Here is a 27,816-nt window from a genome sequence, read left to right on the forward strand (position 1 = left end):
CAACAAAACTACAAATTGTTATGTAGGTTTATTTGAAGAGACAGTGGTTGAGAATTTTCAACAATTGACAGACATCAACCACATAGTCCAGAGGCACTATGTCTTGGCTCAGGCTTCTCTAAGAAAATACCATAGACGGAACGGCTTAAACAACAGACATTTCTCACAGTTCTGGAGGCTGGGAAGTCCAAGATCAAGGTTCTGGCAGATTCAGTTCCTGGTGGGGGCCTCTTCTAGCCTAGAGACAGCTGCCTTCTCCCTGTGTCTTCAACTGGTGGGGAGAGAAAGAGGGGGAGCTCCAGTTTCACTTCCTCATTTCATAAGGACACTAATCCCATCATGGGGGCCTCACTCTCCTGACCTCATTTAAACCTAACAACTTCGCAAAGGCCCCACCTTCAAATGCCATCACACTGGAGTTTCAGATTGCAACACTGAGTTTTGAGGGCACACATTCAGTTCATAACACCTCTAAAGCTCAAGCTAAATACAAAGAAAACTGTATTTAACACATTATAGAACAATTGTTTTTGCAGGTTTTAAATAATTTGTTTGTTTATATATTATCATTTTTGGCCATGCTGGGTCTCCGTGGCTGTGGCTTTTCTCTAGTTGCAGTGAACTTGGTCTCTATATGCTCTAGTTGTGCTACATGGCTTCTCACTGTGGTGGCTTCTCTCATTGCAGAGCATGGGCTCTTGGGCACACAGGCTTCAGTAGTTGCAGCATGTGGACTCAGTAGTTGCTGCTCCCAGGCTGTAGAGAACAGGCTCAATAGCTGTGGAACACAGGCTTAGCCACTCTCTGAGGCATGTGTGATCTTCCCGGACCAAGGATCGAACCCATGTCTCCTGCATTGGCAGTTGGTTTCTTTATCACTAAGCCACCAGGGAAGCCCTGTGCAGGTTTTAAAACATAGAATCATAACACAAATTCTTCACCACTTCTGGCACAAAGAGGCGGGAGAGCTATGTCCTCTCCCCTCAATATGGATGAGTTTCTGACTGCTTCAGTTAGTACTGAACTGATGCTTGTGACTTCAGAAGGTAGGTCATAAAGGCCATGAAGTTTTCACCTTGTTTGCTGAGAATACTTGCTCTTGGAGCGCTGAGCCACCCAATGGAGCTTGACAAACTTGGGGCTGTGATGCTATGCGTGTGTGTGTGCAAAGTTGCTTCAGTCGTGTCCAACTCTTTGCGACCTATGGACTGTAGCCACCGTTTTTCTCTATCCAGGGGATTCTTCAGGCAGGCCTACTGGAGTGGGTTACCATGCCCTTCTCCAGGGATCTTCCTGACCCAGGGATCAAACCCTTGTCTCTTAGGTCTCCTGCATTGGCAGGTTCTTTACCACTAGTGCCACCTGTGAAGCCCCAATTTTTCAACATTCCTGTTCAAAAACATGGCGTCTGAGAGACACACAGCAATTGCTGGCCCCTACCTAGCTCTTCTGAAATCTAGCTAAGAATCTGTTGCCAATTCTTTCATTGCTGCTCAGTTTACTCTCTGAGTTGTTCTCTGTATCTCTTGGTTCTATCCTCTGAGTTGAAACTTGTGTTTCCCATAAAAATAATTAAATTAGGAAAAAAGCCTCCAGGATCTGTTTTCTGGGCAAAATATATGAAGCATCTAAAAGTCTCTTTTTAGACACAGATGTAAAGAACAGAACTTTGGACTCTGAGTTCTGAGGGGGGAGAAGGCGAGGGTGGGATGATTTGAGAGAATAGCATGTATATTACCATATGTGAAACAGATCGCCAGTCCAGGTTCAATGCATGAGACAGGGTGCTGAGGGCCGGTGCACTGGGACGACCCTGAGGGATGGGATGGGGAGGGAGGTGGGAGGGGGGTTCAGGATGGGGAACACATGTACACCCATGGCTGATTTATGTCAATGTATGACAAAAACCACTACAATATTGTAATTAGCCTCCAATTAAAATTAATTAATTTAAAATTTAAAAAACAGGCAAAACTAATATATGGAGATAGAAGTCAGAGTAGTGTAGTGGATGTTCTTCAAGGCAGGAGTTTTGTTTTTGTTTTATGATATTGGTGTATTCACTGTGAAAATGCACAGAGATGTACTTTAAAAAATAAATAAATGAATAAAGGTCCCTTTTTATTTTGCACTCTTTCTCTTTTAAATTTACTGTGCTTCCACCAGAACCATTTTAAAAACTATGTGGGTTTTCTAAAAATATTAGTGGAGTTCACTGTATTAGGCAATACATCACTATAAACCTGTTTGAGATAAGACTGTCTATTTGGGGCTTTTGGGGAGAATGCTGCAGGAAAACATCCTTAAGAGTCTCATAAATTCTCTTATTAAATAGAATTTGTTAGGCACACCTTAAAATGTTTAGAGGGATTTTTGTCATTCTGAAATATTCTGTGAAGCACTACCTTGAATCTTTGAGGTCTTTACAAAGGATCTCCCATAGACTCACTCTGGGATTGACTTTGCTTTGAGATTCTGTCTTAATTATAGAATGATTTACCATCTGGAGAAGGTGGAAAGGAGAAACAGTATTACTGTCAAACTTGGCAAGTCCTGGTTGCTTCCTCTTTAGAAGTTCATTAAAAAAATTATGTTATATTGGAGTACAGTTGTGTTCATTTCAGGTGGACAGTGAAGTGGTTCAGTTATACATATATCTATTCTTTTTCAGATTCTTTCCCATACAGGTTATCACAGAATATTGAGTAGGTTCTCTGTACTGCACAATAGGTCCTTGTTGATAACAGTTGATTCTTTAGTTCACCTCTTTTTGTATGTGTTATAATAGGCAGCAAGAAGAAGCCAGATGGCACTATCAGTACTCTGCTGGGAAATCATTTTAGCTAGATCATTGAATTAATTAGGTACATTTTCCTTTCTTTCACATTATTACAGATGTCAGTGTTTCCTCTGGCTTCCAGTGAATTTATTTTGCTTTCCTTTAGGCCTTCATGAATCTCTTTGACTTTCACTAATGGTCTCCCTGGAGCCCTTCCAGCTTCCACCTGCCACTCAGTCCTAAAGCCGTTTGTGATTCTTATGCACATGAATTTCTGCATGGACTGCTGAGCTTCCTCACAGCGTGATATATGGATTTCAAAACTGTGAAACCAGACACTACAAAACTATTAGAGGAAAACATAGGCAGGACACTCTCTGGCATAAATCACAGCAATAACGTTTTCAATCTGTCTTCCAGAGTAATGGAAATAAAAACAAAAATAAGCAAATGAGACCTAATTAAGCTCCAAAGCTTTTGCACAGCAGAGGAAACCATAAACAAAACAAAAAGACAACCCATCAAATGGGAGAAAATATTTGCAAATGATGTGACCGGCAAGGTTTTGGCTCCAAAATGTACCAACAACTCGTATGGCTTAATATCATCAAACAAACAACCCAATAAATAAATGGGCAGAAGACCTCCATAGACATTTCTCTAAACATGACAAACACATGGCCAGTGAGTGAAAAAGTGAAAGTCACTCAGTCATGCCCAACTCTTTGGGGCCCCATGGACTGTACAGTGAATTCTCTAGGCAAGGATACTGGAGTGGGTAGCTGTTCCCTTCTCCAGGGGATCTTCCCAACCCAGGGATTGAACCCAGGTCTCCTGCATTGCAGGCAGATTCGTTACCAGTTGAGCCACGTGGGAAGCCCAAGAATATTTTAGTGGGTACCCTATCCCTTCTCCAGCAGATCTTCCTAATCCAGGAATCGAACCGGTCTCCTGCATTGCAGGTAGATTCTTTACCAACTGATCTATCAGGGAATTCCAACATGGCCAAGAAGCACATAAAAGATGTTCAGTATTGCTCATTATTAGAGAAATGCGAACCAAAACTACAATGAAATATCGTATCAGAATTCCTATCATCAGAAAATCCACAGATGGGCTTCCCTTGTGACTCAGTGGTAAAGAATCCACTTGCCAATGCAGGAGACACAGGTTAGACCCCTGATCCAGGAAGATTCTATGAGCCATGGAGCAACTAAGACTGTTCACCACAACTGAACCTGGGCTCTATACTACTGAGCCTATATGCTACAGCTACTGAAGCCCACCTGGAGCCTGTGTTCTGTAACAAGAGAAGCCACTGCAAAGATAAGCCTCACACCGTAAGTGGAGAGTAGTTCCTATCATTACAACTAGAGAAAAGCTCGAGCGACAGTGAAGATCTAGCACAGACAGAAAAGAGAAGCCCACAGACAATAAATACTGAAGAAGGGAACTTTCCTACACTGTTGATGGGAATGTAAATTGGTGTGGAGAGGTTCCTAAATGAACTGAAAACAGAGTTACCATATGATCCAGCAATCCCACTTCTGGGCATGTATCTGGAGAAAAACCAAAATTTAAAAAGATACATGCACCCCAATGTTCCTTGCACCACTGTTTACAATAGCCAGGACATGGAAGCAAACTAAATGCCTATCAACAAGGGAATGGATAAAGATGTGGTACATATACAATGCAATATTGCTGTTGTCCGTTACTAAATTCTGTCCGACTTTTTGTGACCCCATGGACTGTAGCATGCCAGGATTCTCTGTCCTCCACTGTCTCCTGAATTTTGCTCAAATTCATGTCCACTGAGTTACCATCTCATCCTCTGTCGCCCCCTTCTCCTATTTCCTCAGCCTTTCCCAGCATCAGGGTCTCTTCCAATAAGTTCACTCTTCACATCAGATGGCTAACGTATTGGAGCTTCAGCTTCAGCCAACAGTCCTTCCAATGAATTTTCAGGGTTGATTTCCTTTGGGATTGACTGGCTTGATCTACTTGTAGTCCACGGGACTCTCAGGAGTCTTCTCCAACACCACAGTTTGAAGGCATCAATTCTTCAGCACTCAGCCTTCTTTATGATCCAACTCTCACATCCATATATGACTACTGGAAAAACCATACCTTTGACTATACAGACCTTTGTCAGCAAAGTGATGTGTCTGCTTTTTAATATGCTGTCTAGGTTTGTCATAGCTTTCCTTCCAGGGAGCAAGCGTCTTTTAATTTCATGGCTCCAGTTACCATTTGTGTGATTTTGGAACCCAAGAAAATAAAATCTGCTGCTGCTTTCACTTTTTCCTCTTCTATTTGCCGTGAAGTGATGGGACCGGATGCTATAATTGTAGTTTTGATTTTTTTTAATGTTGAGTTTCAAGCCAACTTTTTCACTCTTCTCTTTCACCCTCATCTAGAGGCTCTTTAGTTCCTCTTCACTTTCTGCCATTAGAGTGGTATCATCTGCAAATCTGAGGTTGTTGATATTTCGCCAGGCAATCTTGATTCTAGTCTGTGAGTCATCTGGCACAGCATTTTGCATGATGTACTCTGCATATAAATTAAATAAGCAAGGTGACAATATACAGCCTTGACATACTCCTTTCTCGATTTGGAACCAGTCCATTTTTCCATGTCCAGTTCTAACAGTTGCTTCTTGACCTGCATACAGGTTTCCCAGGAGGCAGGAAAAGTGGTCTGATATCCCCATCTCTTTAATACTCTTCCAGTTTGTTGTGATCCACACAGTCAAAGGCTTTAGTGTAGTCAATGATGCAGAAGTAGATGTTTTTCTGGAACTCCCTTTCCTTCTCCGTGACCAAACAAATGTTGGCAATTTGGTCTGTGGTTCCTCTGCCTCTTTGAAACCCAGCTTGTACATCTGGAAGTTCTTTGTTCATGTACTGCTGAAGCCTAGCTTGAAGGATTTTGAGCATAACCTTGCTAACATGTGAAATGAGTACAATTATATGGTTGTTTCAGTGTCCTTTGGCATTGCCCTTCTTTGGGATTGGAATGAAAACTGACCTTTTCCAGTCCTGTGGCCATTGCTGAGTTTTCCAAATTTGCTGATGTATTGAGTGCAGCACCTTAACAGCATCATCTTTTAGGATTTTAAATAGCTCAGCTGGAATTCCATCACTATATTACTCAGCCATAAAAGAAAAACAAAATAATGACATTTGCAGCAACGTGGATGGACTTAGAGATTGTCATACTGACTGAAGTAAGTCAGAGAAAGACAAATATGATATTGCTTACTTGTGGAATCTTATAAAACAACAACAACAACAGAAAGCTGATGAGAGAAATTGAAGATGATACAAACAGGCCAAAAGATATACTGAATTTGTGGATTTTAACCCTTGTCCACTGTTGGTGGGAATGTAAATTGGTGTAGTCTCCATAGAAAACAGCATGGAGACTCATCAAAAAATTAAAACTAGTTCTACTAGATGATTCAGCAGTTACTCTCTCTCTGGGATACATACCTGAAAAAACAAAAACACTGATTCGAAAAGACATGCACCCTAATGTCCGTAGCAGTATATTTACAATAGCCAAGAATACTGAAGCAACTCGGTTTTCCATCAATAGACAAATGGATAAAGAAGAGGGTGGTATATATTTATAAAGGAATACTAATCAGTTCTAAAAAGAATCAAATTTTGTCATTTGCAACAACAAGGATGAATCTGGAGGATATTACACTTAGCAAAATAAGTCAGACAGAAAGACAAATACTGTATGTTACCACTTATCTGTGGAATACAAAAAAATAAATATAACAAAACAAAAACAGACTCACAGATACAGAGAACAATCTAGTGGTTACCAGTGAAGAAAGGGTATGGGAGAGGGGCAAGATAGAGGTAGGATATTAAGAGGTATAAAGTACTATGAATACAGTATAAGAATTTATTTACAGCTAGAGAAATACATGCAATATTTTCTTTTCTTTTTTTGGCTGTGCTGTGTAGCATATGGTATCTTAGTTCCCTTGGACCAGGGATCAAACCCATGCCCCCTGCAGTGGAAGCATGGAGTCTTAACCACTGGACTGCCAGGAAGTCCCTCCAATATATTATAATAACTTCATATGGAATATAGTCTTTTCACATTTTGTATCAATGTATTATATACTTGAAATTCATGATATTGTAAATCAACTATACCTCAATAAAGAAAATATATGTGTATGTCAAAATTCATCAAATTATTAAACTTTTTTTTTAATTCTAAAGACAGAATTCAGAGAGATACTGGTTTTTGATATGTGTCTTTTTTTTTTTTGATATGTGTCTTAACTGATAGGATTTCTTTTTTATGAATCTAAAGTAATATAAATTCATAGAAAACTTGGAAAACAGAGAAAATTATTCATTAAAAATGAGTTTCATGTAATCCATTCACTTTTTTAACATGATCTTTAAAAAATTGTTTATTTTAATTTCTGTTATGCTGGGTCTTTGTTGCTACAACTGGGGACTCCTCTTCATTATGGTGCACAGGCTTCTGACTGCGGTGTTTCTCTGTTGTGGAGTACAGGTTCAAGGCAGGAGGGCTTCAGTAGTTGCAGCTCGTGAGCTCAGTAGTTGCAGCTCCCGGCCTCTAGAGTAGGGGCTTAGTAGTTGTGGCATATGGGCTTAGTTGACCCATGGCATGTGGAATCTTCCTGGCCCAGGGGTTGAACTCATCAACTCTGTATTGGCAGGTGGCTTCTTATCCACTATACCACTAGGGAAGTCCAGAAACTAGCACTCTTAACATTTTAGTATATATCTCTCTTTTCCTTCAGACTTTGATTTTCTATTTATGTATGAATATTTTAGGAAACTGGGGTTTTTCTGTTTATTGAGATTTTAATCAATTAAGTGTACATTCCTTTTTACCTTAACATTATATGATGATTATTTTACCATATTTACATTCTTCAAATGCATGATTTTAAAAACAGTGGCTTATACTCTATTGGTGCTAGTATTCTTCATTTAAACAATCCCTGATGATTTTTCATAATGAAGTTTGGTGCTGGGGTAATGGGACATGTACGTGTATTAAGTCTGTGTGTCACTGATTTTCTTCTTAATTTTTTAATTTGGCTGTGCTAGGTCTTAGCTGAGGCAATGGGATCTTCAGGGCTGCGTGAGAGATTTTTGTTGTTGCGTGCAGGATCTAGTTTCCTAACCAAGGATCAAACCCAGGCTCCCTGCACTGGGAGCACAGAGTCTTAACCACTGGACCACTAGGGAAGTTCCCTGGTTATGTCTTTAAGAGAGATTCTTTGAAAAGAAATTATGGGGTCAAACTTGTAAACAGGATTCTTTACTATACCTACCAGAAACTGTCAATTACACCATCAAGGATACTGTGAGACAGCCAGCCATGCTGCACTGCTAACACTGGTGTAATGTGGGTATGCATGTGTGCCCATGTATCTAATTGTTATAATTTTATAAATTTTATGGTTTGAAAAGAGAATCCCATGTTGTTGTGCTTTTCTGTTTTTGTTACTGAGGTTGAATATTCTCCTCTCTTATCGGGAAAATATTTGTATTCCTTTTAAACTACATTTCCCGTTCCTTCAGAATGTTCATCTATGACTTCATGACCTATAGCAGCAGCATTTCATTATGTATTACAGAAGTAAATAATTCTAATATATTTTGGTCACATTATATCAGCTTGTTATTTGCCATTTAAACTATGTGTATATGTGTGAATATATATATGTGTGTGTGTTAGTTTTACAAGATGAGTTGATGATGGATGGTGGAAATAAGATATATGTATATTGATCTCTACCTGTACCTTTCTCCTAACTTCCAGCACAGAGCTCCTAAAACCCTAAATTCCTAAGTGATTCAAGCACTAGTAGCATCTTTTGTTCTATTGAAGTGACTCTGGGTGGGCTCCTTGGATGGAGACTAGTAACCAGAAAGACCAAGCCATGATTAGAAGCTTGGAATTGTCAGCCTGCTTGCCCTATTCTCCAGAGGAGAGAGGGGCCAGAAACTAGTGAATAATTCATCATGCCTATGTGAGGAAGCCTCCATAAAAATCCCAATAGAATGGGGTTTGTAGAGCTTTCAGGTTAGAAGGTCACAAAGCAAGTTTGTTAATTTAAGATTACTGAAATCATACCAAGCATTTTTTGACTACAGTGGTGTGAGACTAGAATTCAATTACAAGGGGAAAAAATTACAACACCCCCCCACCCCCACAAACACATGAAATCTATACAATATGCTACTAAGCAACCAATGGGTATGGAAAAAAATCAAAGGTGATATAAAAATAAATACCTGGATACAAGTAAAAATGGAAACAACCATCCAAAATCTATAGAATGCAGCAAAAGCAGTTTTATGAGGCAAGTTCAGCTGGATATAAGCCTACCTCAAGAAAAAAGAAAAATCTTAGGTAAATAACCTAACCTTTCACCTAAAGGAAATTTTTTTAAAAGGCAAAAAAAAATACCCCTGAAAGTTAGTAGAAGGAAAGACATAATAAAGATCACAACAGAAATAATTTTTTTTTTAGAAATAAACTTAAAAGAGACCCAAAAAAAGGGGGTGGGGGAGGTCAATGAAACTCAGAGCTGCTGCTTTGAAAAATAAATAAAATTGATAAATCAGACTCTTCAAGAAAAATAATTTAAATGACCCCTAAATCAGAAAATAAAAAATAAAGAAGTTATACTGACACCACAAAAATACAAAGATCATAAGCAACTACTACAAATAATTAATGTCAATAAAATGTACACCCTAAAAGAACTGGATAAATTATTAGAAATGTACAATCTACCAAGGCTGAATCAAGAAGAAATAGAAATAGGAACACAGAGATTACCATAATGAAATGAATCAGTAGTAAAAATTCTACCAAACATTTAAAGAGCTAACACCTCACCTTTTCAAACTATCCCCAAAATTTAAGAAGTACAAAGTGAAGGCTTCTGAACTCATTCTATAAGAACAGCATCACTCTAATACCAAAATCTGGCAAAGACACTACAAAAATACAAAACAAAAAAAAAATACATAAAACCAACATCATTGATGAAAGTAGATATAAAAATCCTCAACAAAATACTAGCAAACCCAGTTTAATAATACATTAAAAGGATCATACACCATGATTAAGAAGGATTTATCCCAAGGATGCAAGGATAGTTCAATATTCAGAAATCAATGTGATTAATTATCTGAAGAATAAAAACATGATCATCTCGACAGATGCACCAAAAACTTTAACAAATTTGATATCCATTTATAATAAGAACTCTCAACAAAGTGAGAAGAGAAGAAATAGACCTCAACACACTAACAAGCACATATGACAAGCCATCATACTCAATGGTCAAAAGCTGTGAGCATTTCCTTTAAGATCAGGAACAAGACAAGGATTCCCACTCTCTCCACTTTTATTCAGCAGTGTATTGGAAGTCCTAGCCATAGAAATCAGACAAGAAAAAGAAAAAATGCATCCAAACTGGAAAGGTAGAAATAAAACTCACTGTAGGTGACATGATACTATATATAGGTAACCCTAATGACTCCCCTAGAAGCTCTGGGAGTTGGCGATGGACTGGCATGCTGCAGTCCATGGGGTTGCAAAGAGTCAGACATGACTGAGTGACTGAACTGAACTGAACGACTCTGCCAAGAAATTATTAGAACTAATAAATGAATTCAGTAAAGTTGCAGGATACAAAGGTAATACAGAGAAATCTGTTTCTTCTCTACATACAAACTATCAGAAAGAGAAATCAAGAAAACAATTCCATTTATAATGCATCAAATAGAATAAAATATCTAGGAATAAATATAACTAAGAAGGGCAATATCTGTACTCTGAAAATTATAAACCATTGGTGAAAGAAACTAAAGACAAAAAACCAAATGAAATGATATGCCATGCTCATGGGTTGGAATATTTAATATTATTAAAATGAATGTACAACCAAAGGAAATCTACTCATTTGATACAATCCCTATCAAAATCCAATGGAATGTTCACATAACTAGAATAAATAATCCTGAAGTTTATATGGAAGCCCAAAGGGCCATATATAGCCATAGCATTCTTGAACAAACAAGTAGAACAAACCTGGAGGTATCACATGCCCTGATTTCATACTATACTACAAAGCTGCAGTCATTAAAACAGTATGGTATTAGTATAAAAACAGATATATAGATCAATGGAACATAACATACAGTCCAGGAATAATCCCATACTTATGTGGTCAACTGATTTATGATAAAATATGCAAAAATATGCAGGGAGGAAAAGATAGTCTCTTCAATAAATGGTGTTGAGAAAACTGCTCAGCTACATGCAAAAGAATCAAAATGGGTTATTTTCTCACACCGTATACAAAAGTAAACTCAAAATGGAGTAAAGACTTAAATATAAGACCTGAAACCATAAAACTTCTGGAAGAAAACGTAGACAGTATGCTCTTGGACATGGTCTGAGCAATGTATTTTTGGATATGACTCATCAGGCAAGGGAAAACAAAAGCAAAAAGAAACAAGTGTAAGTACATCAAACCAAAAAGCTTATTAATGGTAATGGAAACTATCAACAAAATGAAAAGGCAGCCTATTGAATGGGAGAAGATATCTGCAATCCATACGTCTGATAGTGGTTAACATCCAAAATATACAAAGAACTCAAAACTCCCTTATGATTATACAGTGGAGGTGACAAATAGATTCAAGGGATTAGATCTGGTAGACAGAGTACCTCAAGAACTTTGGATGAAAAAAAAAAAAAAAGAACTTTGGATGGAGGTTTGTAACATTGTACAGGAGGCAGTGGCCAAAACCATCCTCAAGAAAAAGAAATGCACGATGGTATAAAGTGGTTGTCTGATGAGGCTTTACAAATACCTGAGGAAAGAAGAGAAGGAGAAGACAAGGGAGAAAGAGTAAGATATACCCGACAGAATGCAGAATTCCACAGAATAGCAAGGAGAGATAACAAGTTCTTCTTAAATGACCAATGCAAAGAAATAGAGGAAAACAATAGAATGGGAAAGACTAGAGATCTCTTCAAGAAAATTGGAGATGTCAGAGAACATTTCATGCAAGGATAAGCACAGAATAGAATAAAGGATAGAAATAAAGGATAGAAATGGTAAGGACCTAACAGAAGCAGGAGAGACTTAGAAGAGGTAGCAAGAATACACAGAAGAACTATACAAAAAAGGTCTTATGACCCAGATAACAATGATGGTGTGGTCATTCACTTAGAGCCAGACATCCTGGAATACGTAGTCAAGTGGGCCTTAGGAAGCATTACTATGAACAAAGCTAGAGGAGGTGATGAAATTCCACCTGAGCTATTTCAAATCCTAAAAGATGATGCTGTTAAATCCTAAAAGATGATGCTGTTAATGTGCAAGGTCAGCCATTCTGGAAAACCCAGCAGTGGCCCCAGGACTGGAAAAGGTCAGTTTTCATTCTAGTCCCAAAGAAGGGCAATGCCCAAGAATGTTCAAACTACCATACAGTTGCACTCATTTCACGTGCTAGTAAGGTTATGTTCAAAGTCCTTCAAGCTAGACTTCAGTGGTATATGAATGGAGAACTTCAGATGTACAAGCTGGGTTTAGAAAAGGTAGAGGAACCAGAGATCAAATTGCCAACATTTGTTGAATCATAGAGAAAGCAAGGAAATTCCAGAATAAAACATCTACTTCACTGACTATGCTAAAGCCTTTGACAGTGTGGATCACAACAAACTGTGGGAAACTCTTAAAGAGATAGGAGTACCAGACCACCTTACCTGTCTCCTGAGAAACCTGTATTTGAGTCAAGAAGCAATGCTTACAACCAGACATGGAACAACTGGTTCAAAATTGGGAAAGGAATATGTCAAGGCTGTATATTATCACCCTGCTTATTTAGCTTACATGTAAAACCTATCATGCGAAATGCTAGGCTGGATGAATCACAAGCTGGAATCAAGACTGTCAGGAAAAATATCAAACTTCAGATATGCAAATTATACCACTCTAATGGCAGAAAGTGAAGAGGAACTAAAGAGCCTCTAGATGAGGGTGAAAGAGAAGAGTGAAAAAGCTGGCTTAAAACTCAACATTCAAAAAACTAAGATCATGGCATCCAGTCCCATCACTTCATGGTGAATAGAAGGGGGAAAGAGGAAACAGTGACAGATTTTATTTTCTTGGGCTCTCAAATCACTGCAAATGGTGACTGCAGCCAAGAAATTAAAAGATGCTTGCTCCTTGGAAGGAAAGCTATGACAAACCTAGACAGTGTATTAAAAAGCAGAGACATCACTTTGCCAACAAAGATCTGTCTAGTCAAAGCTATGGTTTTTCCAGTAGTCATATATGGATGTGAGAGTTGCATCATAAAGAAGGCAGAGCACCAAAGAACTGATGCTTTCAAATTGTGGTGCTGAAGACTCCTGAGATTCGCTTGTACTGCAAGGAGATCAACCAGTCAATCCTAACGGATCAACCCTGAATATTCATTTTGAAGGACTGAAGCTGAAGCTCCAATACTTTGGCCACCTGAGGTAAAGAGCGGACTCAGTAGAAAAGACCCTGATGCTGGGAAAGATTGAAGGCAAAAGGAGAAGGCTGTGGTAGAGGATGAGATGGTTGGATGGCATCACCAACTCAATGCACATGAATTAAAGCAAGTTCCAGGAGATAGTGGAAGACAGAGGAGCCTGGCATGCTGCTGTCCATGGGGTCAGAAAGAATTGGACAGGACTTGTTGACTGAACAACATAAAACTCAACATCAAAAAAATAAATAAACACAGTAAAAAGTGGGCAGAGGAACTGAATAGGTGTTTTCCCAAAGAAGACATAATAGATGGTCAACAGGCACATGAAAAGATGCTTAACATCACTAATCATTAGGGAAACAAAAATCAAAGCCACAATGAGATAGCACCTCACATCTGTCAGAATGGCTATTATCAAAAAGACAACAAATAACAAGTTTTTGGGAAGATATGGAGAAAAGGAAACCCTCTTCTATTGCTGGTGTGAATGTAAATTGGTATAGCCACTCTTGGAAAACCATATGGAGGTTTTTCAAAAACTTAAATATAGAACACTCATATGATCCAGTAATTCTACTTCTGGGTATTTTTCCAAAGAAAACAAAAACATTAATTCAAAAAGATATATGCACCCCAACATTCATAGCAGCATTATTTACAACAGCCTAAATATGGGAGCAACCTAAGTGTCCATAAATAAGTGAATGGGTAAAGAAGACATGTTATATATGTACAGTGGAGTATTGTGTGCTTAAGTCACTCAGTCATGTCCAACTCTTATGACCCCATGGACTGTAGCCTGCCAGGCTCCTCTGTCCATGGGATTCTCCAGGTAAGAATATTGCAGTGGGTTGCCATTTCCTTCTCCAGGAGATCTTCCCGGCCCAGGGATTGAATGCAGGTCTCCTGAATTTCAGGCAGACTCCATACCAACTGAGCTACGAGGGAAGCCCTATAGTGGTGTGTTACTCATACACTAAAAAAAGTGAAATATTGCCACTTGTGAGAACACAGATGGATCTTAAAAATTCATTTTAAAAGTTCAAAATTTTTAAGTGGTTGAAAGTGAAACAGTACAAAAACAAATGACATGTTTTTAAACTTAAGAAAATCAAAGAGTAGTAGTATAGCATGTTCATATATGGTATATATGGTATACCATGGTATACTTACCTACTGTAAGTAGGTATGGCATATACTTACCTACTGTAAACATTCAAAAGAAAAATCTAGTTGGATGCTCCCATCCTTGGGGGAAAGTGGTCACTGGAGGGAATATAGATACTATCACATCACATCGTAAACTTTTACGTATCGCTTACATATGTTTTTGGAAAATACATATTTTTTCTTTAAGAAACCTATGATTTTTCCTTATAAAGAAATCTAAAAAGCAATATGCACACCTGGAGACCATGAGAAACAAAACATATCAACTCACTCTCTATTATGAAATCAATCATTACATTTTGCTTTCCAGTATTTTTCTAAGACTTCCAACTACGCTATCATGGTTGATCCCCATATGGGGGTCTTCTGTCATGTTACACACAAGAACTGTTTATATCCAGAGAATTAACTTAGTTAAGGCTACAGAACTACTTAGTGCTGAAGCCAGAACTAGAACTCTAATTATAGTTCACCACAGTGTGGCTGCTCATGGTTGAATTCCACATTTGGAGTTAGTCAGGGTTCTGACAGGGGTTGATCTTCAGCAGATTAACATTCACTATGCCTCAGGATCCTCCTTTTCAATATTTGAAAAATATTGCCAGTGTTTTATGAATTTGTTAAATAGTGTATGTAACGCAGATGGGACATTGCTAAACAATAGCTGTTACTATACTCTATATCTAATAAAATGCTGGACATCCCTGAACATTATACATTAACATTGCTTCTAGGATCACATTCAAAAGGTTGACATTTAGTATCTACTAAGGCTGAACACTTTCATTCCCTGAAAGTGAAATGAAAGGGTTAATTGCTCAGTCGTGTCCACCTCTTTGCGACCCCATGAACTGTGTAGCCCGCCAGGCTCCTCTGTCCATGGAATTCTCCAGGCAAGAATACTGGAGTGGGTTGCCATTCCCTTCTCCAGGGATGAGAGGTCCCTTCTTCTCGACCCAGGGATGAAACCTGGGTCTCCGGCATTGCAGGCAGACTTATTTACCGTCCCTTATGACACAGAAATTCCACTCCCAGGCATTCACTCCATTGAAACACACATATATGGCCCTCAAAATGGACATAAGTTAATTGAATTTTCAGAGCACTAAACCTAAGAGTCCCAAACTGGGAACTACGAAATGCCCATAGTCAGTAAAATTTAACAAATACTTTTATGATCACAAAATGGAATACTATTTGGCAGTGATAATGAGAACTCTACTAACTACTCCCAACAATACCAATGAGCAAAATCAAACTGACACTTTAGTTTGCCTTCTTTAGAAGGCACAGTGATGATTCATCAACATAAAATGAAGAGTTGGGAAAAACTAACCCATTTTAATGGAATCAGAATAGAGTATTTTAGGGAAGGGAAAAGTGCCTGTGAAACCAAACAAAGGCTGTTTGCCCTATGGGCAGCCATCCAACCACTGAGAGATCTAGGTTTGAGGCTGAGAAATTGTTTATTAACAAAGCAGTCAAATGAGGAGACTGGAGAGCAAGTCTCAGATCTGTCTTCCCATAGATGAGGGCATTGGGATATTTATGGGATAGCAGTGGTGCAAGGTGATTGGAGACAGGGAAAAGCTGAGGTAATGGATGTTCTCTGCAACCATACCTGGATTACATGCTTCTGCATATTCAAAAGTGGAGGCCCTTAGGATAAACTGAGTTTGGATTTTCCTGACCCTCTGACATCAAAAAGGACTGGAAAAGGTCAGTTTTCATTCCAATCCCAAAGAAAGGCAATGCCAAAAAATGCTCAAACTAATGCACAATTGTACTCATCTCACACGCTAGCAAAATAATGCTCAAAATTCTCCAAGCCAGGCTTCAACAGTACATGAACTGTGAACTTCCAGATGTTCAAGCTGGTTTTAGAAAAGGCAGAGGAACCAGAGATCAAATTGCCAACATCCGTTGGATCATCGAAAAAGCAAGAGAGTTCCAGAAAAACATCTATTTCTGCTTTACTGACCATGCCGAAGCCTCTGACTGTGTGGATCACCACAAACTGTGGAACATTCTTAAAGAGATGGGAATACCAGACTACCTGACTTGCCTCTTGAGAAATCTGTATGCAGGTCAGGAAGCAACAGTTTGAACTGGACATGGAACAAGATTGGTTTCAAATAGGAAAACGAGTACATCAAGGCTGCATATTGTCACCCTGCTTATTTAACTTCTATGCAGAGTACATCATGAGAAATGCTGGACTGGATGAAGTACAAGCTGGAATCAAGATTGCCAGGAGAAATATCAATAACTTCAGATATGCAGATGACACCACTCTTATGGAAGAAAGTGAAGAAGAACTATAGAGCCTCTTGATGAAAGTGAAAGAGGAGAGTGAAAAAGTTGGCTTAAAGCGTAACATTCAGAAAACTAAGATCATAGCATCCGGTCTCATCACTTCATGGCAAATAGATAGAGAAACAATGGAAACAGTGAGAGACTTTATTTGGCGGGGGTGGGGGTGGGGGGGGTGGGGACTTCAAAATCACTGCAGATGGTGACTGCAGCCATGAAATTAGAAGATGCTTACTCCTTGGAAGGAAAGTTATGACAAACCTAGACAGCATGTTAAAAAGCAGAGACGTTACTTTGCTGACAAAGGTCCGTCTAGTCAAGGCTATGGTTTTTCCAGTAGTCATGTATGGATGTGACAGTTGGACCAATCCAAAGCTGAGTGCTGAAGAATTGATGCTTTTAAACTGGTGCTGGAGAAGACTCTTAAAAGTCCCTTGGACAGCAAGATCCAACCAGTCCATCCTCAAGGAAATCAGTCCTGAATATTTATTGGAAGGACTGATGTTGAAGTTGAAACTCCAATACTTTGGCCACCTGATATGAAGAACTGACTCATTGGAAAAGACCCTGATGGTGAGAAAGATTGAAGGCTGGAGGAGAAGGGGATGACAGAGGAAGAGATGGTTGGATGGCATCACCAACTCAATGGACATGAGTTTGAGTAAACTCTGGGAGTTGGTGATGGACAGGGAGCCTGGTGTGCTACAGTCCATGAGGTTGCAAAGAGTCAGATATGACTGAGTGACTGAACTGAACCAAACTGACATCAAAAATCCATTCATCAGACACTTGTGCAGGCTCAGTTTTAGGGGTGATGGTCCCAACCAGGCTGAGCCATCCCCCACTGGACAAAAGCTGCCCTCAAGTTCCTATAAAACAACTAGACCTGGGAAGGTATGCAATTATAGTGGCGGAAAAAAGAAAAAACAACTAGAGCAGCTTAATTCGTGAAGGCAGTTTACAAGTAGAGTGGCTTTAACAAGCTGTTCCCCAATATGTTGCTCTATGGGATAAACGCAAAAACTCCTGCGAGCCATCGCATTCTCTTAACACTATTGGGCCACTGCTTCATTTCATTCATTTGGAACTGGGATGAGCATGGCTTCCAGAGTGCTGGTAATGATATTTCTGCATCCTTCTGCTCAAGTGTATACTTCGATCAATTTCCATACTGTATGTTCTGCCTGTGAAATTCATCAAACTATATACACATAAGATGTATGCAATATATTTAAATATATTTAAATATGCAATATATATTAAATATGCAATATATTTAAAATATATTTAAATATATTTAAAAAAACTTTTTTTTATGTGGACCAGTTTTAAAGTCTTTATTGAATCTGTTACAATATAGTTTCTGTTTTTATGTTTTTGGCTTTTTTGGCCGCAAGGCATATGGGATCTTAGCTTTCCCAATAAGGGATCAAACCTGCACCCCCTTCATTGGAAGGTAAAATCTTAATACTGGACCACCAAAGAAGCCACTTTTTTGTATGTCCCTTCAGTTCAGCTCAGTCACTCAGTCATGTCTGACTCTTGGTGACCTCCTGTGCCATGGTCCAGCCCCGGCAGGACCAGAAATACCCAAGAGATGAGTGGCATCGGCGAGGCAGACAGACAGACAGACACACACACAGAGAAGGTTGCGTAGAAGAGGTAGAATGAACATTTTATAGAATGAACGTTACCTCCCCCTTAAGTCACCATATATTACATCAGATATTGGTTTGTGCTTCCGTCAATATTTTCCCCGTGTTTTTCCCCTAAGCATTCACCTAGAACGTTTCCCATTACAGGGTTTATACTTAAATGTCCCGCACATAGTCTTCTTGCCTCAATGGCCTAACATTCTCACTCTAACAAAAACAACGTTCCACAAATCTCAGGTATAGTGTAAATTCTTTGGACAATAAAACAATACATGGGAAGGGTCACAGTAACATGTTTGACATTTCTGAGAATAGTACCATGAGAAAAACCTGATGTTTTTCTTTACCTGAAACCACAAAATCTCAATTTACAGTGATTAACTATTAAACAGCAAAAACACCTCTAAAGCAGCAAAACACCTCTATTAATAGTGAGATAATGGCAGTGAAGCTGGTTAATATAAGTCTTCTATTGAAATCCTACATACCCCATTTTCTAATTTTACAAAAATACCCATAATATCCCATGTTGTTTAAAGAAAGGGAAACAATGAACAAATAGCAGCAAGGAAAAAGCAATAATGAAAACCCTTTCAACCAAGGAGCAAGTAAACTAAAGCAGTATATCTACTTCTAAATCTAAATGCCTCTACTCTTTTCTACTCTAGAACATTATAATCTTTTCAGCAAGGAGCCAAACTATACCTGTGACCTTTTCTTTTTAGACTTGATGTTTATGGTCATGTCCTGAGCCAGAGCAATCATGAGCATTTCCAAAAAGGCTTGGACTTTTCCAGCGAGGCCTTATTACTATATATCATCATTTCCAAAAATTAATAGAAAGCCCAACAACAGTAAGACAGAAGGAAGAAAAGGACATACTGGGAACCCGGGACAACCTCAAGGGGAAGAGCTGCCTTGCAGGTTCCTTTCTCATCCCGGCAGCTCCAGAAGGGACATATTGGGCCCCCGGGACAGCCCCATATGAGGAAGAGCTGCCTTGCAGGTTCCTCTCTCGTCCTATGACCTTGTCACGGACTGGGCACATCCCAGCGGCTCCCGACACCCCTGGACTTCAGCATGGCAGGCTGCCTGTCCATCACCTACTCCTGGAGCTTACTCAAACTCATGTCCAAAAAGTCAGTGATGCCAACCATCTCATCCTCTGTCATCCCCTTCTCTCGCTTTCAATTTTTCTCAGCATCAGGGTCTTTTCAAATGAGTCAGTTCTTCATATCAGGTGGCCAAAGTATTGGAGTTTCAACTTCAGCATCAATCCTTCCAATGAATATTCAGGACTGATTTCCTTTAGGATGGACTGGTTGGATCTCCTTGCAGTCCAAGGGACTTTCAAAAGTCTCCTCCAACACCACAGTTTAAAAGCATCAATTCTTCGGCGCTCAGCTTTGGATTGGTCCAACTGTCACATCCATACATGACTACTGGAAAAACCATAGCCTTGACTAGACGAAACTTTGTCGGCAAAGTAATGTCTCTGCTTTTTAATATGCTGTCTAGGTTGGTCATAGTTTTTTTCCAAGGAGCAAGTGTCTTTTAATTTCATGGTTGCAGTCACCATCTGCAGTGATTTTGGAGCCTAAGAAAATAGTCTCTCACTGTTTCCATTGTTTCTCTATCTATTTGCCATGAAGTGATGGGACCGGATGCCATGATCTTAGTTTTCCGAATGTTGAGCTTTAAGCCAACTTTTTCACTCTCCTCTTTCACTTTCATTCAAAGGCTCTTTAGTTCTTCACTTTCTCCCATAAGGGTGGTGTCACCTGCATATCTGAGGTTACTGACATTTCTCCTGGCAATCTTGATTCCAGTTTGTGCTTCATCCAGCCCAGCGTTTCTCATGACGTACTCCTCATAAAAGTTAAATAAGCAGGGTAAGAATATACAGCCTTGACGTACTCCTTTCCTGACTTGGAACCAGTCTGTTGTTTCATGTCCAGTTTTAACTGTTGCTTCCTGACCTGAATACAGATTTCTCAGGAGGCAAGTCAGGTAGTCTGTTACTCCCATCTGTTGAAGAATTTTCCACAGTTTGTGGTGATCCACATAGTCAAAGGCTTTGGCATAGTCAATAAAGCAGAAGTAGATGTTTTCTGGAACTCTCTTGCTTTTTTGATGATCCAACGAATGTTAGCAATTTGATCTCTGGTTACACTGGCTTTTTTAAATCCAACTTGAACATCTGGAGTTTCACGATTCATGTACTGTTGAAGCCTGGCTTGGAGAATTTTGAGCATTATTTTGCTACAATGTGAGATAAGTGCAATTGTGCGGTAGTTTGAACATTCTTTGGCATTGCCTTTCTTTGGGATTGGAATGAAAACGGACCTTTTCCAGTCCTGTGGCCACTGCTGAGTTTTCCAAATTTGCTGGCATATTGAGTGCAGCACCTTAACAGCATCATCTTTTAGGATTTGAACCAGCTCAACTGGAATCCCATCACCTCCACTAGCTTTGTTCGTAGTGGTGCTTCCTAAGGCCCATTTGACTTCACATTCCAGGATGTCTGACTTTAGGTGAATGATCACAGCGTCATGGTTATCTGGGTCATGAAGATTCTTTTTGCATAGTTCTTCTGTGTATTCTTGCCACCTCTTCTTAATATCTTCTGCTTCTATTAGGTCCATACCATTTCTGTCCTCTATTGTGCCCATCTTCGCATTGAAATTTTCCCTTGGTAGCTCTAATTTTTTTTTAAGAGATCTCTAGTCTTTCCCATTCTATTGTTTTCCTCTATTTCTTTGCATTGATCACTGAGGAAGGCTTTCCTAGCTCTCCTTGCTATTCTTTGGAACTCACCATTCAAATGGGTATATCTTTCCTTTTCTCTTTTGCCTTTAGCTTATCTTCTTAGCTATTTGTAAGGCCTCCTCAGACAACTATTTTGCCTTTTTGCATTTCTTTTCTTGGGGATGGTCTTGATCACTGCCTCCTGTTCAATGTCAGGAACCTCCGTCCCTAGTTCTTTAGACACTGTCTATCAGCTCTAATCCCTGGAATCTATTTGTCACTTCCACTATATAATGGTAAAAGATTTGATTTAGGTCATACCTGGTCTAGTGGTTTTCCCTACTTTCTTAAATTTAAGTCTGAATTTTACAATAAGGATGTACTTTATAATTCAATCAATAATTGTTTTTTTAAAGTTGTCCTTTTCCTTTTGTTGGAATTTTGCCTAAATCCACTAATCTCTGATTTCACCAACGAATCAGTTTAAGGCAGAGAAGAGGCGTCGGTGGGCGGGCAGATTCGTGTCCTGGACAAAGGACATCCCTGTGTGTCCTGTCCTGGCCCGGGTGAATGATCTGGTGCTTTTAACCTCAGACGACTCGGAGGAGCAGGGTCCAAAGACCTGAAGCCCCAAGACGTTCCAAAGGCCGCTCAGTTACTGAAACTTAACTTGGCTCCAGACCACTCCAGATCTCCTCGTGTCTCCGGGCGAGCTCCAGTCGGCCTGAGACAAAACTCCAGCAGCCCTCCGTGCTTGCGCATTTAGAGTACGGACCGAAGCTGTGCGTCTGGAATGGCAGTGACCGTGACGCTGGAGCCGGCGGGCCGCTGCCGCTGGGACGAGCCCGTGCGCATCGCTGTCCGCGGCCTGGCGCCGGGGCAGCCGGTGACGCTGCGCGCGTCTCTGCGCGACGAGAGGGGCGCGCTCTTCAGGGCCCACGCGCGCTACTGCGCCGACGCCGCCGGCATGCTGGACCTGCAGCGCGCGCCCGCGCTGGGCGGCAGCTTCGCGGGGCTCGAGCCCATGGGGCTCTTCTGGGCTCTGGAGCCCGAGAAGCCCTTGCTGCGCCTGGTGAAGCGGGACGTGCAGACGCCCTTCGTCGTGGAGCTGGAGGTGTTCGACGGTCACGAGCCCGAGACCCAGCGACTTCTGGGCCGGGCGGTGCACGAGCGCGACTTCCTGGCGCCCGGGGTGCGGCGCGAGCCGGTGCGCGCGGGCCGGGTGCGCGCCACGCTCTTCCTGCCGCCAGGTGAGCCGCCAGCATCCGTAACTGTTCATCTGTCCCTGTGCCAGAGGAAGGCAGTAAGTAGGTACCTCCCAGCATCCCAAAAGTACGTTCGTTAGCTGTGGAGGTGATTCTGTTGTTCCAGAACAGAGGTTAGGGCAAAAAGATCACAAGGAAAGGGAGAAAAGATAGTTGTGATGGAAAAAAAAAATTTTTTTATACCTAATTCCCAGTTTTTAAAGTTTTCTTTCCAAATCTCTCAATTTTACAACTTTGCTTCTTAACTCCCACCATGTATTAAAAGATTTAAGAAAATTAGGGGCCTTTCCTGGTGGCTCAGTGGTAAAGAATCCACCTGGGGCCACAAGTTCGACGGCAAAAAGATCACAAGGAAAGGGAGAAAAGATAGTTGTGATGGAAAAAAAAAATTTTTTTATACCTAATTCCCAGTTTTTAAAGTTTTCTTTCCAAATCTCTCAATTTTACAACTTTGCTTCTTAACTCCCACCATGTATTAAAAGATTTAAGAAAATTAGGGGCCTTTCCTGGTGGCTCAGTGGTAAAGAATCCACCTGGGGCCACAAGTTCGACCCCTGGTCGGGGAAGATCCCATATGCCTCCAGAGCAGCTGGTTCTGTGTACCACACCTATTGAGCTTGTGTTCCACAACAAGAGAGGCCACCACAGTGAAGGGCCAGCGTAGCACAACTAGAGAGTAGACCCCACTCACCACAACTAAAGAAAAACCCACACAGCAACAAGGACCCGGCACAATCCAAAAAAAGAAAAAAGATTTAAGAAAATTAGCATGAAGGAGGAAAGCCTCTTGTTATCCACTGGAGATCTTTCGATATCAATAACCTCAGATATGCAGATGACACCACCCTTATGGCAGAAAGTGAGGAGGAACTAAAAAGCCTCTTAATGAAAGTGAGAGGACAATGAAAAAGTTGACTTAAAGCTCAACATTCAGAAAACTAAGATCATGGCATCTGGTCCCATCACCTCATGGCAAATAGATGGGGAAACAGTGGAAACATGGCAGATTTTATTTTTGGGGGCTCCAAAATCACTGCAGATGATGATTGCAGCCATGAAATTAAAAGACGCAAAATAAATAAATAAAAGACGCTTACTCCTTGGGGAAAAGCTATGGTCAACCTAGACAGCATATTAAAAAGCAGAGACATTACTTTGCCAACAAAGGTCCGTCTAGTCAAGGCTATGGTTTTTCCAGTGGTCATGTATGGATGTGAGAGTTGGACTGTGAAGAAAGCTGAGTGCCGAAAAATTGATGCTTTTGAACTGTGGTGTTGGAGAAGACTCTTGAGAGTCCCTTGGACTGCAAGGAGAGCCAACCAGTCCATCCTAAAGGAGATCAGTCCTGGGTGTTCATTGGAAGGACTGATGCTGAAGCTGAAACTCTAATACTTTGGCCACCTGATGTGAAGAATTGACTCATTGGAAAAGACCCTGATGCTGGAAGGGATTGGGGGCAGGAAGAGAAGGGGACAACAGAGGATAAGATGGCTGGATGGCATCACCAACTCGATGGACATGAGTTTGAGTAAACTCAGGGAATTGGTGATGGACAGTGAGGCCTGGCGTGCTACGATTCATGGGGTCGCAAAGAGTCGGACACGACTGAGCGACTGAATTGAACTGAACTGACTGAATTTGACCATTACATAACAAACAACCCATGAAATTGTTCAAAGGCGGTTATCTTCATTAGGAATCAGACAAATGCAAAACAAAACTGATCTCAGTGGGAGGGCAGTGAGCCTTCCTGAAGAGAGATCTTAGTTCCCTGCCCAGGAACTGAACCTGGGTAACTTAGATGAAAACCAAGAGCCCTAACCACTAGACCACCAGGGCCTAGAGGCTAGAAACAAAGTGGCCCTGGCTCTTGCCACTGTTTGAAAGCAAGAATGTTTCGAGGAAACAAAAACTGTAAAAACAGGTACAAAGGTTATTAGAGACACAGCGCAAAGTATGGGAGAGCACAGGGAGAAACAGATTGTTTATTTAAGACAGAATCAAGGCAGAAATGCACACTCGAAGAGGAGTATGGGCATCCTGAGTGAGGTGCACACTAAGTCAAAAACTAGGCAGAAATGTACACCTGGAGAGAATCGGTATCGACGTCCGATAAAGAAGAAGAGCGCAGTGAGTCAGAAGTCAGAAGCTCAGCAGAGATACGCACCAGGAGAGGAGTGTGGGCGTCCTGAGTAAGGAGAAGCACAGTAAGTTAGACACTAGGCAGAGATACACACCCAGAGAAAAAAGGGTATAGGCATCCTGAGTGAAGAGCATAGTATAGAGTTGATGTAAATCACTTATGTAGGACAGTCCTTCCTGGTCATTGTTTCCCTTTGGTCAGTTATCTTGTTTCTTTCTTTATACTTGACTGGTCCTTGGATGCTCCGCAAGATGTGTGTGCAACTTTTTTCTAATGGATCCCACTGCAGAGGACTGTGGGTGCATGTCCACACTTATTATGGGGACCCCTCCCTTTTTCACCCCTAATAAGCCTTCCTGTGCATGTGCAGACAGGGAAGTCTTCCTTGACCTCAAGTGTGGGCATCTTATCTCTTTGCTTTAGTAGAGCTCAGTTTTTGCCACTTGCTTTGTCTGTGGAGTGTCTGGTGAGAACAAAGCTCGAATTTTACTCTACTTGACAAACACCAGGTGTCCAATCCAGAGACCCTCTGTCTCCTAACCTCAGAACTACACACTATATTTCACACCCTCATAATTTAGAAGTCTACCATTACCAGTGTTTGACCAGTATATGGAGGAAAAGGAACTTCCATATACTGGTAAGAGAAATACAGTTATTCATCTACTCTGGAAAAAAATTGCTTTTGCTTAGTAAGTTGACTATGTCATTCTACTCCTGGTACACCAGTAGGGATTTATGTTTCTAAGAGCAAATTCAACAGAAACAGCCCAAATGTCCATCAATAATAAAACTGATGCATAAATTGAGGTATATTTACAGCACAAAAGTGAATGAACTAAAGTCACAGGAACCAACAGGATGAACCTCAAAAACAGTGTTGAGTGAAACATCGAGTTCCCGAAGAACAAATCCAGTAGCATTACATTCAGATAACATTTTTAAATAGGGCAAACCAAACAAAATGCCATTTAAAATATGCTTCCAAATGGTAAGACTGTAAAAAAATCAAGAGACTGATAAATTTAGAATAGTGGAAAGTGAGGGAAGATAAATAGGAACTCACAGGGCTTTGATGGTTAGAACTGAATTATTAAAGTTCTGGATGTAAACTACTTTATAATTATTCCTTAAAAATTGCACATTATGTACAAACTTTTATGTAAATAATGAAAATGTGAAATAACTAGAAGCACACACAGTAGGTAACTTTTTGAGTCTAGCATAACACACTTGAGGTTCATTTGTGTTGCTCCATGCATTTGCTAGTTCCTTCTTGTATCTTACAAGTTTCCATTATATGGATGTGCCACAGTTTGTTAATTCATTAGCCAGGTGGAGGACATTTGAGTTTTGAGTCTTTGGAGATTGTGAATAAAGTCACTGCAAACACTTGAATCCATATTTCTGTGTGAACACAAACTTTCATTTTGGGGGGTAAATACCTGGAAGTCAGATTACTGGGTCATAACCTTAATGTACGTTTAAATTTTTAAGAACTTGGTCAGCTGTTTTCTAGGGTGATTGTTTCATTTTGCATCCTCACTGTTCCCCTTAAAAATAAAAGTTAGTTACTTGACTAGCAAAAACTGGGTTAACTTGGGAATAACAGAGAATTGTAATTTGGAAGAAGCATGCTATGGCAATAACTGTAGGTAAGTCCAACAGAACAAGGAGAGGAATGCTATTTTACAGAGAAAAAGAAGGAAGTCGGGAGATGTTGTTTTGAACAAAAATTCATCAAAGAAAAGAGTTTGGGGTGTCGACAATTTTTCATTGCTGAATTGCTGGGGTAGTCAATTTCTTGGAGGGGAGGCAATGTACATCTTTTTCTGTTGGGGCCTGTAATTGATGATTCTTTCCTGTTGATGATCCTTCTGTTGTGATCTGTAAGGGACAGTTATTCCTACAATTGATGTGGAGTGGTACTGCGTGGCAGTTCCCCAGTTCTGTCCTCCAGACTCCATTTCGGTGAGGTTTCCCTTTATTAATTTTCACATTTCTCCCTTTTAATTAAGATTTTTCTCCAAAAACACCACTGATCAAGAGTCAGTGGTCTTTTGTCCTTCAGTGTCTGGAAGAACCTTTCCTAGCTGTCATGTCCCTTGTTAGAGAGAAACCGCACAGATTAGAAACTTACTGAGGTCACATTTGAGTAGCAAGAGGGGTAGGAGGAAGAACTTTCCAACACTTTGCATCTGTAGTCCATATTTATCAAGACCCTAAGCAATAGGGTACACCACTTGGGGTACATTGTTTTTTACAAAGGTCTAGCAGGCAACAAGTACAGAATCAAAAATAACAGGACAATTCCAAACCTTCAGTTGAAGGCAGCCAACTGAACAAATACTTGTCTTTGTTCAGTCGCTAAGTCAGGTCTGACTCTTTTGCGACCCCATGAACTGTAGTCCGCTAGGCCTCTCTGTTTATGGGATTTCTCAGGCAAGAATATTGGAGTTGGTTGCTATTTCCTTCTTCAGGGGAATCTTCCCAACCCAGGGATCACAACCGGGTCTCCTGCATTGATTCGCAAGTGGGTTCTTTACCACTGAGCTATTAGGGAAGCCCCAGGCACTTATTCTGATTTCGAGGGGTAAAGTTCTCCCTATGGAAGTGAACCCAGAATCATGGATGTCTCCTGGATGTCCCCATTTAAAACAGCCAGGAGAGCAAAATAGAATAGTGAATATAATAAGAGCACACAAAATCGAAAATTTAACCCAGTGCATATGGGAAGATATACTGCAGGCATAAACACAAAGCAATAGCTAATGAACTCTTCATGAAGACAGCAATTCAAAGATATTTTAAAAGCAGTAGTGTAATCTCAAAAGAACTCTTTGGAAACAAATATGTTATCAGTAAGTAGCATGGTATGTAAGGTTACAAGTTCAGTTATCCTGAATTCGGATAAGAATCCAGTCAGTTATCAGTCCAGATGAAAAAAGACATGTGAATCTTGAACTTTCTAATAGTCTTGTCCCTGACATTTTGGCAAAGATGTCTGGTCAGATGTTATCTGCTTCAGTTCTGGGAAGTCTTTGCTTTGCTTTCAAGTCATCCTCTGGTGTAAGGTTCAGTCGGGGTTTGGTGCTCTTTAGAGATGTGTCATGTGAAATGAAGAGACTATTCCCTGGAGTTTGGCAGCACAAGGGTTGGTTAGCAGTACCTGAAAGTGGCCTTT

At 40.3% G+C, this 27,816-nt stretch overlaps 1 protein-coding gene across 3 annotated transcripts in view; it reads left to right on the forward strand.

The window, feature by feature from the left end:
• LOC136171495 (acyl-coenzyme A thioesterase 1-like) overlaps positions 1-27,816 on the forward strand; it is a 61,014-nt gene that overhangs the window by 21,966 nt on the left and 11,232 nt on the right. Inside the window, exon 1 of one of the 3 annotated variants that reach the window (XM_065940132.1) lies at positions 18,514-22,474. The exons of the other annotated variants lie outside the window; for them this stretch is intronic. Coding sequence (XP_065796204.1) covers positions 22,018-22,474 — 457 coding nt within the window. The 5' untranslated portion in view covers positions 18,514-22,017. Of the gene's footprint in view, positions 1-18,513; positions 22,475-27,816 lie in introns of those variants that run through there. 3 annotated transcript variants of the gene reach the window in all.

The sequence above is a fragment of the Muntiacus reevesi genome, chromosome 7 (assembly GCF_963930625.1).
Source record: "Muntiacus reevesi chromosome 7, mMunRee1.1, whole genome shotgun sequence".
NCBI classification, from domain to species: Eukaryota; Metazoa; Chordata; class Mammalia; order Artiodactyla; family Cervidae; genus Muntiacus; species Muntiacus reevesi.